The sequence below is a fragment of the Callithrix jacchus genome, chromosome 11, assembly GCF_049354715.1.
Source record: "Callithrix jacchus isolate 240 chromosome 11, calJac240_pri, whole genome shotgun sequence".
NCBI classification, from domain to species: Eukaryota; Metazoa; Chordata; class Mammalia; order Primates; family Cebidae; genus Callithrix; species Callithrix jacchus.
In genome coordinates, this window is record NC_133512.1 from 30281195 (window position 1) to 30297931 (window position 16737).

At 36.2% G+C, this 16737-nt stretch overlaps 1 protein-coding gene across 11 annotated transcripts in view; it reads right to left on the reverse strand.

Annotated features, from left to right (window-relative positions):
* The window catches only part of TAX1BP1 (Tax1 binding protein 1), a 90161-nt gene that overhangs the window by 5150 nt on the left and 68274 nt on the right, over positions 1-16737 (reverse strand). For 4 of the 11 annotated variants that reach the window (XM_035253551.3, XM_035253549.3, XM_035253550.3 and 1 more), the window contains 2 exons: positions 9762-9807; positions 9125-9273 (listed from right to left, as the gene is read on the reverse strand). In XM_035253551.3, coding sequence (XP_035109442.1) covers positions 9125-9273; positions 9762-9807 — 195 coding nt within the window. Of the gene's footprint in view, positions 1-9124; positions 9274-9635; positions 9808-16737 lie in introns of all 11 variants that reach the window. The other 7 variants (XM_035253546.3, XM_035253542.3, XM_035253545.3 and 4 more) reach the window with 2 other exon arrangements.

A 16737-nucleotide genomic window follows, 5' to 3' on the forward strand; every position in this document is an offset into this window, starting at 1 on the left:
TATGCAGCAATCAGAAATGATGAGTTCGTGTCGTTTGTAGGGACATGGATGAATCTGGAAAACATCATCCTCAGCAAACTGACACAAGAACAGAAAATGAAACACCGCATATTCTCACTCATAGGTGGGTGATGAAAAATGAGAACACATGGACACAGAAAGGGGAGTACTAAACACTGGGGTCTATTGGGGGGAAAAGGGGAGGGCCAGTGGGAGGGGGCGGTGGGGAGGGATAGCCTGGGGACAAACTGGTTTTTAAGCAAAGGAAACAAGCTACGACAAACTGACGCTCAAGTTGAAACTCAAAAACTTCTCATTATCTGCTCAGGATATCCTCTGTACAAAAACATTCTTGTTTTCTTATTAAAAGCATGTGACTACCTTGGACATTTGAAAGTTTTTTTTTTTTTTTTTTTTTTGAAACAGGGTCTCACTCTGTCTCCCAGACAGACTGGAGTGCAGTGGCATGATCATGGCTCACTGTAGCCATGACCTCCTAGACTCAAGCAATCCTCCCATCTCCGCCTCCCAGGTAGCTAGGACTACTGGCGTGTACCACCACATTCAGTTTTTCAGAGACAGGGTCTCACTATGTTACCCAGGGTGGTCTCAAACTCCTGAGCTCAAGTGATCCTCCCACCTTGGCCTCCCACAAAGTGATGAGATTATAGGCATAAGCCACTTGTCTGTCCTGACAGTAAAGTGGGTTACAACCTGTTGGAAAATCAACTAGGGTTAGATCACACTAACTTCAAAATGCAATCATGATCATATATGGTAGTTCCTCAAAAAATTAAAAATGAAATTACCATATTATCCAGCAATTCTATTTCAGGGTATATATCCAAAAGAACTAAAAGCAAGGACTTGAACAGATATGTTCAATCACTAACCTGTGTTCATAGCAGCATTATTCACAACAGTCAAAAGGCAGAAACAACGCAAATGTCTATCAATATATGCACTGATAAACAAAATGTGGCAAATATCCATAGAGTGGAATATTATTTACCCTTATGTAAAAGGAAGGAAATTCTGATACGCATTTACAACAAGGATGAACCTTGAAGACATTATACTAAATGAAAAAGCCAGTCACAAAAAGACAAATACAATATTATTCCACTTACATAAGGTACCCAGAGTAGTCACATTCAAATTTTCAGGGGCTGGAGGAGGACGGAATGGGAGTTGTTCTTTAATGGGTAAAGAGGTCAGTTTTGCAAGATGAAGAGTTTCTGGAGATTGGCTGCACAGCAATAAAGTTAACATTACAGAACTATATGCTGTAAAATGGCTAAGATGGCAAATTTTCTTTATTTTATCACAATTTAAAAAAAGCCATCTGTCATGATCAAGTTATGGCAGTACATATACTCATGGGTTAAAGACTGAGTTACATCATCTGAATCATTAGTATCCAGACTGTGGGGCTCTATCTACTCAGCAGCATTTCCCAAGCTGTGTTGTAATTCTACCTTTGCTAGGAATTATGAGTTGAAATATTTAGTTATCCTTCAGGAATTAGTAATGAATATTGAAGAAGAAAGTTTCACCACTTAAAAAAACTCTAAGTTGGTAATTATTACTTCAGTTCAAGAGCATTCACTCTTTAAGAAATTTATGTATTTGCTAAGGCCAAAATCAATACATAAGAGAAGAGAGAGTACCCAATGACTCTGGGTAACTTCTATTTTACCCCTCAGAACTCTGTATTACTATGCAGTATTAGTCAGTATTGCTCCTCTTCTTATGAGATGTTATTGTTTATGCTTTGCCAGACATTCATTTCTAGTAATGTATCAATGACGAAATAACATTGAACTATTATATAATTTATCTAAAAGTATTTAAAATCAGAAAAATAATTGTGCAACTCTTTATTAGTTTTCAAAAGTTTTATTTTGCTAAAATTTACCAAATCTCTATTCATTTTCAAAAATTTTAGTTACTATGCCCCCTATTCAAAATTAACTCAAAGTACACTAAAAAACAAATATAAGGGCTAAAACTATAAAGCCCTTATAAGAAAACATAATAAATTTAAAACCTTAGAGAGGCAATGGTTTCTGAGGTGTAATAGAAAAGTATAAGCAACAAAATAAACATAAATTCAGCTTCACTAAAACTAAAAAGTTTTGTGCTGCAAAGGGCACCATCATAAAAGTGAAGACAACCCACAGAACAGAAGACATATTTGCAAACCATATTATCTGATAAGGGCCCAATTTGAAAATGGTAGAAGGATTTGAGCATTCTTCCAAAGAGGATATACAAATCTCCAGTAAGCACATGAAAGATGCTTAACATCATTAACCACCAGGAAAATGCAAAGCAAAATCACAATGATAAACCACTTCACAAAGACAAAATAAGTGTGGCTGAGGATGTGGAGTAAGTGGAACCCTCATACACCAGTGATGGGGAGTAGAGTCATGCAGCCACTGCAGAAAACAATCAGGCAGTTTTTCAAAAGGTTTAGGTAAACCTAAGAGTTCCCATAAGACCCAGCAGTTCCAATCCTAGGATTTCCACTCCAGCAATTACTACTGGTGGAACTGACCTAGTAATTCCACTTTCCCCAAAGAAGTGAAAAGGGTACTGAAACAAAAGCATATACACCATGGCCAAAAGGTGAAAATAATCCAAATGTCTAACAGATGAATGGATAAACAAAATGTGGTACAGGTTGAGTCCCCTTATCCAAAATGCTTGGGACCAGAAGTATCTTGGATTTCGGGAGTTTTTCAGATTTTGTAATACTTCATTATGCTTCAGCTGAACATCCCAAATTTGAAAATCCAAAATGCTCCAATAAGCATTTCCTTTGAGTATCATGTCAGCACTCAGTTTCGGATTTTGGCTGCTCAATCCACACATCCAAACAAAGAAACAAAAAAGAATAAAACCCATTCCTCATATTAAACATGGATGCATGCTCAAACATGGGTAACTTTGAAAACATGCTAAGTGAAAGAAGCCAAAAAAGGTAACAATTTTATGATTTGACTTATATGACTGAACCTGCAGAACAGACAACTCTACAGAGAAACAAAGTAGACTGAAGGTTTCCGGGGCTGGAGGGAAAAGATGGGAAGAGGCAACTGCTACAAGGTACAGGGTTTCTTGTGGTGCTGAGAAAAATGTTCTGAAATTGAATATAGTGATGTTTGCACAACTCTGTGACTATATAAAAAACCACTAAATTATATACTTTAAATGGCAAATTGCATATGTGAACTATATCTCAATAAAGCTATCACCAAAAACTAACTACTTTTCTCTCGGATCTTTTCTTTTTTTTTGAGACAGACTCTTGCTCTGTTGCCCACACTGGAGTGTAGTAGCACAATCTTGGCTCACTGCAACTTCTGCCTCTCAGGTTCAAATGATTCTCATGCCTCAGCCTCCCAAGCAGATGTAATTACGTGCATGTGCCACCACACCCAATTTTTTTTTTTTTTTCCAGTAGAGATGGGATTTTGCCATATTGGCCAGGCTGGTCTCGAACTCCTGGCCTCAAGTGATCCGCCTGCCTCAACCTCCCAAAGTGCTGGGATTACAGGCGTGAGCCACCATGCGCAGCCCAACAATTACATTTCTATGATAACCTGGATTTTAAATAGTTTAATAGGCAAAAAGTGGAACAAACGCATCTCTCTAAACTCATTAATAACATTTAAAAAGCCTCTACTATATAAAAGGCATTATACTAATATGGTACAGAAAAGGGAATATTCAGCATTAAGAGATGCCAACCAGCTATATATTATCTGTTGGAAATAACTGTGTAGAGAGAATTTTAAATGGAACAGCAAAGAAACTCATTTAATTCTTTTGATGACGAATTCAATTACAGTCTGAGTATCTTTAATCCAAAAATCTGAAAAGCTCCAAAATCCAAAACTTTTTAAGCACTGACATGACACTTACAGGAAACACTCACTGAAGTACCATGGACTTCGGATTTTCAGATTAGAGGTGCTCAAACTGGTAAGTATCCCAAAATCTGAAAAAAATCTGAAATCTGAAATACTTCTGGTCCCAAGCATTTTGGATAAGGGATGCTAAAACTATTTTTTCCTTTGTTGCTTATGCTTTTGATGTCGTATCTAAGACACCACTGCCTAATTCAAGTCATAAATATTTATCACTAAAACACCAAAAGCAATGAGCAACAAAAGCCAAGATAGACAAATGGGGTCTAATTAAATTCAGAGCTTCTGTACAGCAAAAGAAACAGTCATTAGAGCAAACCGGCAACCAACAGAATGGGAAAAATTTTTGCAATCTACTCATCTGACAAAGGGCTAATATCCAGAATCTACGAAGAACTAAAACAGATTTACAAGAAAAAAACAAGCCCATTCAAAAGTGGATGAAGGATATGAACAGACACTTTGCAAAAGAAGACATATATGAGGCCAACAAACATATGAAAAACTGCTCATCATCACTGGTCATTAGAGAAATGCAAATCAAAACCACATTGAGATACCATCGCACACCAGTTAGAATGGCGGTTATTAAAAAATCTGGAGACAACAGATGCTGGAGAGGATGTGGAAAGTAAGAACAAACTTACACAGTCGGTGGGAGTGTAAATTAGTTCAGCCATTGTGGAAAACAGTGTGGCAATTTCTCAAGGATCTAAAAACAAATTCCATTTGACCCAGCAATCCCATTACTGGGTATCTACCATCTATATGCAGTATATAAGGTATTTATTTTTATACTATATATTTATACATAACATATATTTATATACGATAAATCGTTATACTATAAAGACACATGCACATGTATGCTCACTGCAGCCCTGTTTACAATAGCAAAGACCTGGAACCAACCCAAATGCCCATCAATGATAGAATAGACAAAGAAAATATGGCACATATACATCATGGAATACTACGCAGCCATAAAAAAATGTTGAGTTCGTGTCCTTTGTAGGGACCTGGATGAATCTGGAAACCATCATTCTCAGCAAACTGACACAAGAACAGAAAACCAAACACCACATGTTCTCACTCATAGGCAGGTGTTGAACAATGAGAACACGTGGACTCAGGGTGAGGAGCATCACACATTAGGGACAGATGAGGGGTGGAAAGGGTGGGGAGGGATAACATGGGGAGAAATGCCAGATATAGTATGCACCTATACAACAACGCTGCATGACCTGCACATGTACCCCAGATCCTAAAGTAAAATAAAAAAAGATTTATCTGTATGTTTTGATTTTTGTAGTTTAGCTCTTACAATTTAAAGTCCAATTTTGAGTTAATTTCTATACATGGTATGAGGCAAGAGTCTAATATCATTCTTTGATCAAAATGGATATACGGTTTTCCTAGTACCATTTGTTGCAAAGACTATTCTTTCCTCTTGAATTGTCTCAGCACTCTTGATAAAAGTAAATTGACTGTAATCACACACTCAGAAAACACATTAAAATTAAAGACAACATATAAAAAAAGGCAAGTTTGAGAAAGACAAAAACTCAAACAGTGCACCATGATAAATGCAATCAGGCCTTGACTCTCTCAAGCACTGGTTCTCAACCACTTTGGAGTCACAGACCCTTCTGAGAATAGAAGCTAGAACTCACCCTAAAAAAAAAATGTCTATCAACAAAAAATGTCTTCAGTTTGGGGGTTCATAGTGAAGGGCTCGTGTGGAAAGTTTCGAATAAGCCATATATTAATAGAATGTGTGGACTTTATAGTCTTTAAGAGAGGGGAAAGAAATGAAGGTAGAATAGAAACACTAAGAAATGCAAGAAGTTAGGAAGTTTAAAATTGTGTATCCTAAACGTTAAAAATCATATGATTTTCACCTAAAGATTTTGTTAAATGCAGTCTGATTCTCAGTAGGGCTGGAGTTGGACAGGAGATTATGCATTTCCAACAAACTCCTAGGAGATACCACTACTGCTGGTCTACCAACCACTTTTTTGAGGAGCAAGGATTTAGAACGATAGTTCCCAAAACTAGGTATGAAAGTGCTGAGGGCACCACAGTAAATTTAGAGGGTTACTGTGGAATAATTATAATTTTCTAAGAATATATGTAGAAGTATACAGAAACACTCATTCTAGTTGGTCTCCAACATACAATAGTTAGACTTACAACTTTTGAACTTTAAGATGGTACAAAGCAATACACATCCAGCACGTTCCTCAACTTATTATGCAGTTACATCCCAATGAACCCACTGTAAGCTGAAAGTATCTTTCAAGTCAAAAACACATTTCAACTTATGATGGGTTTATCAGGACGTAACCCCATCATAAGGTGAAGAGCATCTGGATTGATCATATACCACGTGAACATCTACAATAGTTGGAGATGGCTCACAGATTAAACTTTAGATGGCGCTAAACATTCCTTTCAATAACATCTTATCTTTGAGATGCTGGTTCTGGCAGTTGCTATGATATAAAGCAAGTGCCACACTGTGAAAATCAATGAGAAACAGGAAACGAAGGTGGCTTGTCCAATCTGATTCTAAGGCTTGAGGAGTCGTACAATGGCCAATAGTCACACACATCCCATTAGTAACTATTTATTTAAGAATGAAATAAAGACATTAATTTTCTTTCGATTTATGTGTATTTTTTTTTTAATGGCCACTAAATTTGTTACAAGACAAATACTTAACAGTCATTAAGTCCTCACTTAACATCACAGAGCAGTTCTTAGAAACTGCAACTTTAAGTGAAAGGACTCACAGCAGGTTGAAAGAAATAACATCATTTCTTTCTTTCTTCTTTTTTTTTTTGGACAGAGTCTCGATCTGTCACCCAGGCTGGAGTGCAATGGTGTGATCTCGGCTCACTGCAACCTCCGCCTCCCGAGCTCAAGCAATCCTGTGCCACCATACCCAGCTAATTTTTTGTATTTTTAGTAGAGATGGGGTTTCACCACGTCGGCCAAGCTGATCTTGAACTCGTGACCTCAGGTGTTCCACCCACCTTGGCCTCCCAAAGTGCTGGGATTACAGGTGTGAGCCACCACACCCAGCCATGATTTCTTTCAACGTCAGTTCATTACATTAATGACAGAAAAAACTGGTTTTGTTATATATCATTTTCTTTAAAGTCACGATTTTCAGTAACTTATATATGACATTAAGTGAGGACTTACTGTATTGCTTTTGGCCTATGGGTTACAGTGAAAAAAATAATTACTGAGATGCTAAGGGTGCCATGAACTAAGAAAGTATGAAAACCTCTGGTTTAGTCCATTTGACAGGTGGCTAAAACCACAGCTTCTCTAGCCCATCTCATGAGGTTCAATCCTGTCTCTACCCACAGCAGCTATGTGATTTGGGGCAAGCTATTTAATCTGTCTCTTGGTTTCCTCCACTATAAAGTTGGGAGAGTAACAGTTCCTATCTCATATGACTGCTATAAAGAACAAATAAGTGACTCTATCTAATGAGCTCAGCATTAATGGCAAAGAGGGGTATAGAAATGTTTGCTGCCGTCATAATTATGATGTTAAAAGTTATCAATCATTAGATAAATGGGAGTCACAAAAGGTTTTTGATTTGACAATTGACCACAGTTTCCGGTGCAGAAGAGCAGAGACTCGGCGGGTGTAGGCACTAAGGTAGGTTGAAAGAGTAGGTAGGTCACCTCAACCCTGCCTCAAAAGTGCTAGGGCCTGTGGCTATTAATCACTCCCAGGGCAGAAACTGAAAGAAAACAGGTCAACTCAAATTTGCTTTCCATATTCTTACTAAAATTACTTATTAAAACACTTTATTTGCATGTGATTTTTGTTGTAATAATGAGAATTTTTTTTTCTGAACGTACATATGAATTACTGTCTAATGTGAAAAATCTTCTGACTGCAAAATAAAGTTACTCAAGGTGTGCATATTAAGAGTCCTCCATCTCATTACCAAATCTAAGCATGTCAGCAAATGAGCACAAGACTCTAACACTGCTTCTCATGGGTTTGCAGGAGGGCAAAGCACACAGATCAGAAAGAACATTCTGCTAATTAAACTGAAGCAGATGACTACGGAAGAGAAGGGCTTGTCACATGTAACATCTGTGCCAAGAATGATCAGATTAAATATGCAAAATGTGAAGTAAAGGTGTGAAAAACCAGTAATATGATACTCTAGACTTTAAATAGGCTACAAAAGTTCTGACAGTTTTCCTAATTATTCCCAGTAATGGACATAGGAGGCCAAAAGGCAGGAGGGAGAAATACATTTTTCTCCATTATGGGTGTTGAGCACTGGGGCTAAAATCATGCCTGCCTGAACACTGATCAGTTTCTGCAAAGGTTAATAGCAATTAAATGCAGCAAACTAGATTAAATAAGAAACAGGTCATGATACTACTGTACTTGCAAAGAGCACGGTAAAGCATTTCTTTTTAAATTCATCTTATGCACAGGAAATCCAAACAGAGCTGCTATGAAGAAAATAACCTATTATCCAAAAAGCTGCTGTAAGGAAACAAACCTATTCATTAAATGGTGAAGAAATCTCTTAAATAAAATTTACAAAAATAATGGCATGCTACACAAACTTACTCAATTATCAGTATTGTGTTGCTGCCAGAGAATAAGAAATCCTACATAAATACTAAAGACATCTCAAATACTATTTCTCCAAAAAAGAAAACCACCATGATACATATACTTCTCTCTTTTTCTGACTCAAGAGTCCACACTAAAATCTAAAGTGGGATGTAAATGCTATAATGAAAAGATGTATACTGAAGCATAATATTGCCAGTAACACTTTGCTGCTTCTAGCCTAGTACATCTATAATCAAGAGTATAGTAAGTTACTTAGTGATTACGATTAAGCTATCTGATAACTATAATATTCTAAGATTATTCTCTGAACTTAATCTTTTACTTTAGTATATAAATCCTAAAGAGTAATCTGAAGCATACTGGTAGATTTTTCAAATTTAAATATAAGAAGGTTTTTAAAAAAATCAAATAGGCAATTGTGTGCAGGCACAGGCACACTCTCTCCTTCCACACACACACATGCATACACAAAGATATACACATACACACATACCCTTACCTCTCTATGTAAGCCAGAAAATAAAAAAGGGACAGGCTCATACAATGAAAATTCAATTTACTTTGCTATCCTCGGGGTCCTCTAAGCCATCAGGCCGACTAAGGTTTCGAGCAGGCTGGCTGCAGACAACATTGTCTTCCAGTCCCCAAGAGGGGACTCTCGCAGGTGGCCTTTGTATTTCATCTGGGTAAAAAGCACCATCTGCTCCATCTGTAATAAAATTTTTGGAAGGGTAGAGTGAAACTAATTACTAAAATTAATGTCTCTACGTATAGATATGATGAACAGGATATAAAGAACCACTTTGGTACATCAAAAAAATAGATGTTTTCATTTTTAACCCAGGTGATTTTTTAAATTGTGAACTATATGTAATTAGCAAATAACTCATCTCATGGTGCATCACTTCTAAATGAGGCCAGTTACAGTGTCCAATACTAAAACTGCTAATTATACAAATAAAATGTTTGTCTTAGAGTTGACTGTACCAGCAATTTGCTAATCCATGAAAATATAAACCATAAAAAAATCTCCAGATGCAGCTAACCCCAAACCAAAAATACTGTAATAACCTCTTGTTTCCTGAGATGCATAAGGATTACCATATTGCAGAACTGGTTGTGCATTTGACAGTTTAAGAATATAATCATTTTGCTCTGAACATGTGTTGAAACACTGAGGACTCTGGGAATTCTGACCTTCCATTTTCCCTTCTGCTTGATTTTCTAGACTCCTTGTAAGTTCCTAAAATTAACAAAAACAAAGGTGAATAAGCAAAGCAATAAAATACTTCATAATTACAGCAGTATTAAACATCTAGTCAAAATATAGCAACAAAATTATTTCCTGTTATGAAGTTGGAATGCAATTGGAAATACAGTTAGAAAAGCTGACTCAACTTCTCATAAATGTATCCTCCACATATAACAAAATCAGAAAGCAGGATAAAGCCAATGTATTCTCAAATTTATTTGTGCCAAGCAAGTACACCATTCTCATTAAGTTAATTTAGGGCAAACTGTGAATCTCTTATAACTTAGCTATGAATAAAAAATCTTTAAAAAAAAAAAAAAAAGACAGGGAATTCTATCATCTAAGATTTTTTAAAAAGATGTGTCCTGTATAAACTCTTTCAACAAACAAAGAAACATTCCCTAACTTGTTTTATGAGGCCAGTAATATTCTGATACCTAAAAGAAGGATTTCCCAAAAACCTAGAGACCTTATCACTCATAAATATTAATGCAAAAGCCTTAACTTATTATAGCAAGTCAAACCCAGTAGTATTAAAAAATAAAACATGGTCAAATGGGCTTTCTCACCAAAAAAAAAAAAAGTCATTTTAACATCCAAAAACCAAATGCAGGTCAACATCCAAAAATCAATAAATGTAATTTACCTTTTCAACTGATGCAGAAGAAATATTTTACAAAATTCAAGTCATTCATGTTTTTTTTTAAATCTCAGATACTAAATAAAAAGGAACTTTCTTAACCTCATAAAAGGCAGTTAAAAAACCTTTAATGATGAAAAACTCAATGATTCTACTGAAGATCATAATGAGATCAATAATAATAAGGCAATGATGTCTGCTCTCAACAATTCCATTCAAAATAGCCAGTGGATCAAGGCAAAATTAAGGTAGATTGGAAAGGAAGAAGTAAAACTATCTTTATTCACAATGTTATGAGGATGTATATTTAAAAATCCCCCAAAATCTATAAAAACTAGGGAAATGAGTGTAAATAATTTAGCCAGGTTGCAGTATACAAGGTCAATATGTAAAATCAATTGTATTTCTACATACAGCAACAAATAACTGTAAAATTGCACTAAAATCAATAGATAAAATATTTAGGAATAAATACACAAAAGATGTGCAAAGCGTATACACTAAACAAAATAATGCATTAAAAAGAGCATAAACAAATGGTGACATATAATGTGTTCATGGACTAGAAAACTTATTTTTACCTACTAATTTCCACCACCCCCCCCAACAATTAACTACAAATACAATGCAATGCCTATCAAAATCCCAGTAGGCTTTTGTACAAATTGACAAAGTAATTCTAAACTGTACACAGAAATACAAAGGTCCTGTAATAGTTCATATGTAAAAAGAGGAAAGAACAGGCTGGGCATGGTGGCTCATACCTGTAACTCTAGCACCTTGGGAGGCCAAAGCAGGAGGACTGCCTATTTGAGACAAGCTTGGGCAAAATAGTGAGACCCTATCTCAATTTAAAACTTTTGAAATGGCCAGGCACAGTGGCTCATGCCAGTAATCCCAGCACTCGGGAGGCTGTGGGTGGATCACTTGAGCCCAGCCTGGGCAACATGGCAAAACCCTTTCTCTACAAGAAATACAAATATTAGCTGGGTGTGGTAACATGTGCCTGTAGTCCTGCTACTCAAAAAGGCTGAGGTGGATCACCTGAGTCTGGGACAACAAGGCTGCAGTGAGCCATGATGGCACTACTGCTCTCAAGCCTGGGTGACAGAGTAAGACCCTGTCTCAAAAAAAAAAAAAAAAAAAAGAAAACAAGAAAAAAATTAGCCGGGTACAGTGGCATATCCTGTAGTCCAGCTATTTCGGAGGCTGAGGCAGGAGAATCACTTGAGCCCAGCTATTTCGGAGGCTGAGGCAGGAAGATCACTTGAGCACCAGGAGGTCAAGATTGCAGTGAGCTACAATGAAGCCATTCACTCCAACCTAGAGGATAGGGGAAGACTCTTTCTCTAAGAAAAAAGAAAAAAAGCAGAACAAAGTTGGAAGACTTATGCAACCTGATTTCAAGATGTATTATAAAGCTACAGTAAACAAGACAGTATAGTATTGGCATAAGAATACAGATAAGGAGCTGGCAATCTTTTCCCACAAAGGATCAGACAGTAGATATTTTCACCTTTGCAGGCCAAACAGTCTCTGTTGCAGCTACTGAAATCTGTCTCTGCAGTTGCAGTCATAGATGATACTTACATAAATGGGCATGGCCATGTGTTAATAAAGTTTTATTTATATAAGCCAGATTTAGCATACAGGCCTTAGTTTTCTGACCCCTGATAAAAGTCAATAAAATAGAAGATAAGAGTCTAAAAGTAGACCCATTCTTATAGAGTATTTTCAACACTGAAAATACCTCAAGATGTGTAGGAAATTCTATGGAGAAAAAGAATGGTCTTTTCAATATGATGTTTAAAAGCTGGGTATTTATTTACAAATACATTTTGGCCACATATCATACCATATAAAACATAAATAGATCATAAATCTAAAGTAAGAGAACTAAAACTACAAACCTTTTGGAAGAAAAAAATAGGAGAAAATCTTCGTAACCTTGATTTAGGCAAAAATTTAAGACAGGACAAACAGCATTAATCATTAAGACAAATACAGATAAACTGGACTACCTCAAAATTCAAGTCTTTTGCTCTTCAAAAGATAATGCGTAAGAAAAGAAAAAACATACCACAGACTGGAAGAAAACACCACCAAAATATTTGACAAAGGAATTATATCTGGGATATATAAAGAACTATCACAAACAGAGATGACAGCTCAATAGAAAAAAAATAGATTCAAACAGAAACTTCACAAAGGAGTATGTACAAATGGCCTGTAAGCACACAAAAAGATGCTCAGCATCACTAGTTATCAGGGAAATTAAAATTAAATCCACAATGAGATAACACTAAACACACCCACTAGGATGACTAAAATTAAAGACTGACAAGTGCTGGTGAGGATATGGAGCAGCTGCAATGTTCATACACTGCCAGTGGGAATACAAAATGGTACAGCCAGTTTGGAAAACGATTTGGCTGTTTCATTAAAAACATACACTTACCATATAACCCCGCAATTCCACTCCTAGGTATCTACCCAAGAAAAATGAAAACATATGTCCACAAAAAGACTTGGGTAAGAATGTTCATAGCAGCATTATTTATAATAGCAAAATATCAGAAATAATTTAAATGTCCATCAGCCGGCTAGAAGATTAATGTTTATCAACTAGTGAATGGATAATTTCTGCATCACTGCAACTACACTAAATGCTAGAAGTCATAAAACAATAGGGACAGAAAGCAGACCAGAGGTTTTCTAGGACAGGGTGGGAGGGTTGGTGATGGGAGCAGAAGGGGATGACTGCAAATGAGCAAGAGGGAACTCTGTGCGGTAATGCAATAATGGAAACGTTACACTGCTTAAGTAAAATGGTAGTTATAGCACTACATGCATTTGCCAAGTCATCAAACCGCATTTAGATGAATAGATTCTACTACATGTAAACTGCACCTTAACAGAACTGTTTTAAAAAAAAAATCAACCAGAGGCCTTATTAACAAATGATAAAAGAATAAAAAATTTTAGTCTGAAAAGGTTAGCTGGTTTTGCTCTGGGTCTGTCTAAGTTAACACATTTTTCCCCGTATAAATGATCCAAAAACTAGGCTAAGTAACCTTAAAACGAAAGTCACCATCAAGAGCAGAACTGGTAAACATTAAGAAAAATGCAAGTCAACTTAGATTTGATAAAAGATGTCGGAGGGAGGGAAGGGTGGGGAGGGATATGGGGAGAGATGCCAGATACAGTATGTATCTAAAGTAAAATAAATAATTTTTTTTTAAAAAAAGAGATGTAGCACAGGAGGCTGAGGCAGGAGAATTGCCTGAACCCAGGAGGCGGAGGTTGCCGTGAGCCGAGATTGCGCCATTGCACTCCAGCCTGGGTAACAAGCGCGAAACTCTGTCTCAAAGAAAAAAAAAAGAGAGCTGTAGCAATTAAAAGTTCTTTCTAAGCAAGTCCATTCATAGCATATATGTCCATGTATCAACTATGCCAGGTACTGTGTAAAACTGTGAGGTTAAAATGGCATTCCTGCCTTTCAATGACTCATTATTTTATTGCAAAAATAAGACTTGTGAAATTGTAAGCAAAAAAAGAAAATACTCGTTCAAGATACCTAGCACAGCATCTGTTACATAGCAGGTACTATACTAGGAACTAGAGATACAAAGATTAACTTGAAATGGATTTTGCCTTCAAGGAATTCAGTCTAATAGAAGGTACAACTGTAGATAAATAACAATTAATTTTAATAAGTTGACTTGTATAGAGATGAAGATAAAATGCAATGTATCAAAATGTAAACACTATATACTAGGAAGAAACTGTAGAGAAGAGCCATTTGAGGTGGATCCTAAGGAATTTTCACCAAGCAGAAAAAATAGCATTCTAGACATAAAGTACATGAAAAGATACAGAAGACATGAGAAATAGTAACATATTTCAGTCTTGGTAAATGAATAATATGGCTAGAGCAAAGAATGCGTATTAAGAATAGCAGGAGCCAGGAACCGTGGCTCACCCATATAATCCCAGCACTTTGGGAGGGAAGATTACCTGAGCCCAGGAGTTGGAGAACAATATAGCAAAGCAAGACCATGTCTCAGGCAAGAGACATAGCTGAAAAGACAAGTTGGAGGTCATATATGTCAAATCTATCATGCAATTTACTACAATGAGCCTTCAGGTTTTTGAACAACAAGCATGGTAAAAATGGTCCCTAGTAAGGTTAATTTAGAAAAAGAATAATGGGCATACTCAAAACAAGAAGCAAATTAGTAGGAAAGCAGTGCAGCGTGGTAGATTAGAATCAGGTTGACCTAGATTTGATCATCAGAACAGCACTAATAGCACTAAGGAATTTCTCTTTTCTAAGCCTTACAGGGCTATTGAGAAATGGGAGATATATTTAGAACAAGGCAGGCACTCAAAAGATGTCCTTCATCTCTTGCCATGACTGAAAACCCCAGAGATGCTGCTACAGTAATTCAAGACTGGCATGTGACTACAGAAAAAAGGAAAGGTTAAATCCAAGAAATATTTCAAATACAATTCAAAAGAAAGAAAAAATGGGCACAAAATAAGTTAGAGATGATAAAATACTTCTTCAGAAGTTTATGCAAATTAAAGACATATATTTAAATTCTTCCGTAAGCAAATAACATACTACTGAAATAGAGTCAATGATTTCATCAAAAGATCTATGCATGCATTGGTACAGTCAAGCAACTCTATAGAGAGTTCCAACCTAATAGGGAGTTTAATACTCCTACTCTACCATCAAAGATACAATAAATCCTTTGCAAATAGGATTCAGGGTAAGAACAGAACTGGTAACAAGCAGCTTTGACTCTTCATGGGGGAAACACAATGTATGAACATAGATAAGAAAGTTAAGTTTAGGCTCTTTTGCAAATCAGAAGACTGAACTCTCCCCTCCAAAACATAACACGTGGACTTGGAAAAGGTTCTTAAACTCACATTCACAAAGCCCCTCAAAGGGTCCATGTTTAGATTTCAGGAGGTCCATGAACTTAAATGGGCAAAAAAATTGTATCTATTTAACTAACTTCTAACTAAAGTTTAGGATTTTATTCCATTGGAAACATAGGCCAAAAAAACACTGTAATGGTTGTAGTACCTGTAACTTGGCCACCTACAGAAATCACATTGATTTGTTTCCATCACATTTGTTGTAGCCATCTCAAAATAGTCTTTATATTCATCACCACTTCAAAATTATGATAATTATCAGACACACTGCTAAATCTCACATTTGTTTCAGATTATATTTGTTGTAGCCATATCAAAATAGCCTTTGAAGTGATATTGATCACTTCAAAATTAGTCATTATTAGACAGGCTACTAAATCTGATTTAACATTTAAATGAATAAGCATATACTCTACTAATTTGTCTTAATATTTTGATAACTATAATGTGTTTCCTTTGTGATTCGACACATTTTGCTTTATTCATTTTGAATCATTTTCTGAAAATAGACTTCACCAGAACATCAAAGGGTTCTAGACAAAAAAATGAACAAGAATCCCTGGGCTTTCCTACTTTTACTAAGTCATGGATAACATGAGTGCAGCTATCTCATCTGAGCAAAACAGTATTAACTGCTGCTTCATAATTCTACTAAAATAGAAAGCCATCACAATTTAAGAAAGAGATTTTGTCAGAAGTAGTCATCTTTTACTGTTCCATCTCCCAGGAACAAGTCTGTTTATCTGATTGCCTTTGCCAGGGTGCCTAAATATTTTTTTTTCTTCAGTACCCAAAATGGCTCACAATGACCCTGGTTTTACAAATTACTTGACAAGCTAAGGATGTTTCTGATATTCCCAACTGGTAAACAGGAGAAATAATATATTCCTCTTCTCTGCCAGTATGGGGATGCTTTGAGAGTAAAGGAGCATGGAGAATACACCATGGGGCAACTAAATATGTAAATTTTATACCCTCCACCCCACCCACCAAAAAATGAAACAAATGTTGAACTCTAGTTAGATGTGCTTTTCACAGTGGTATGGGTTAGTAATCCTAAAATTATTTTCTGTGTCTTCAACACTTGAGTAAATGTATCAAAGAAACTGAGACCAAGTTCTTAGTCTAATTAGAAAAGAAAGTTACATTATAGAAAGAGAGAAGACTAAAATTTTTTGCTATAGTTTTAGACTAGAATTAGAGGTATATTTACTAACAAAGTGCGTGTGCGCGTGTGTGTGTGTGTTGTTGCTGTTGTTGTTGCTGTTGTTTAATATACAGAGAGGGAAAGGGAGGGAGAGAAACATTTTCAAGCTCTGTCTGCTAAG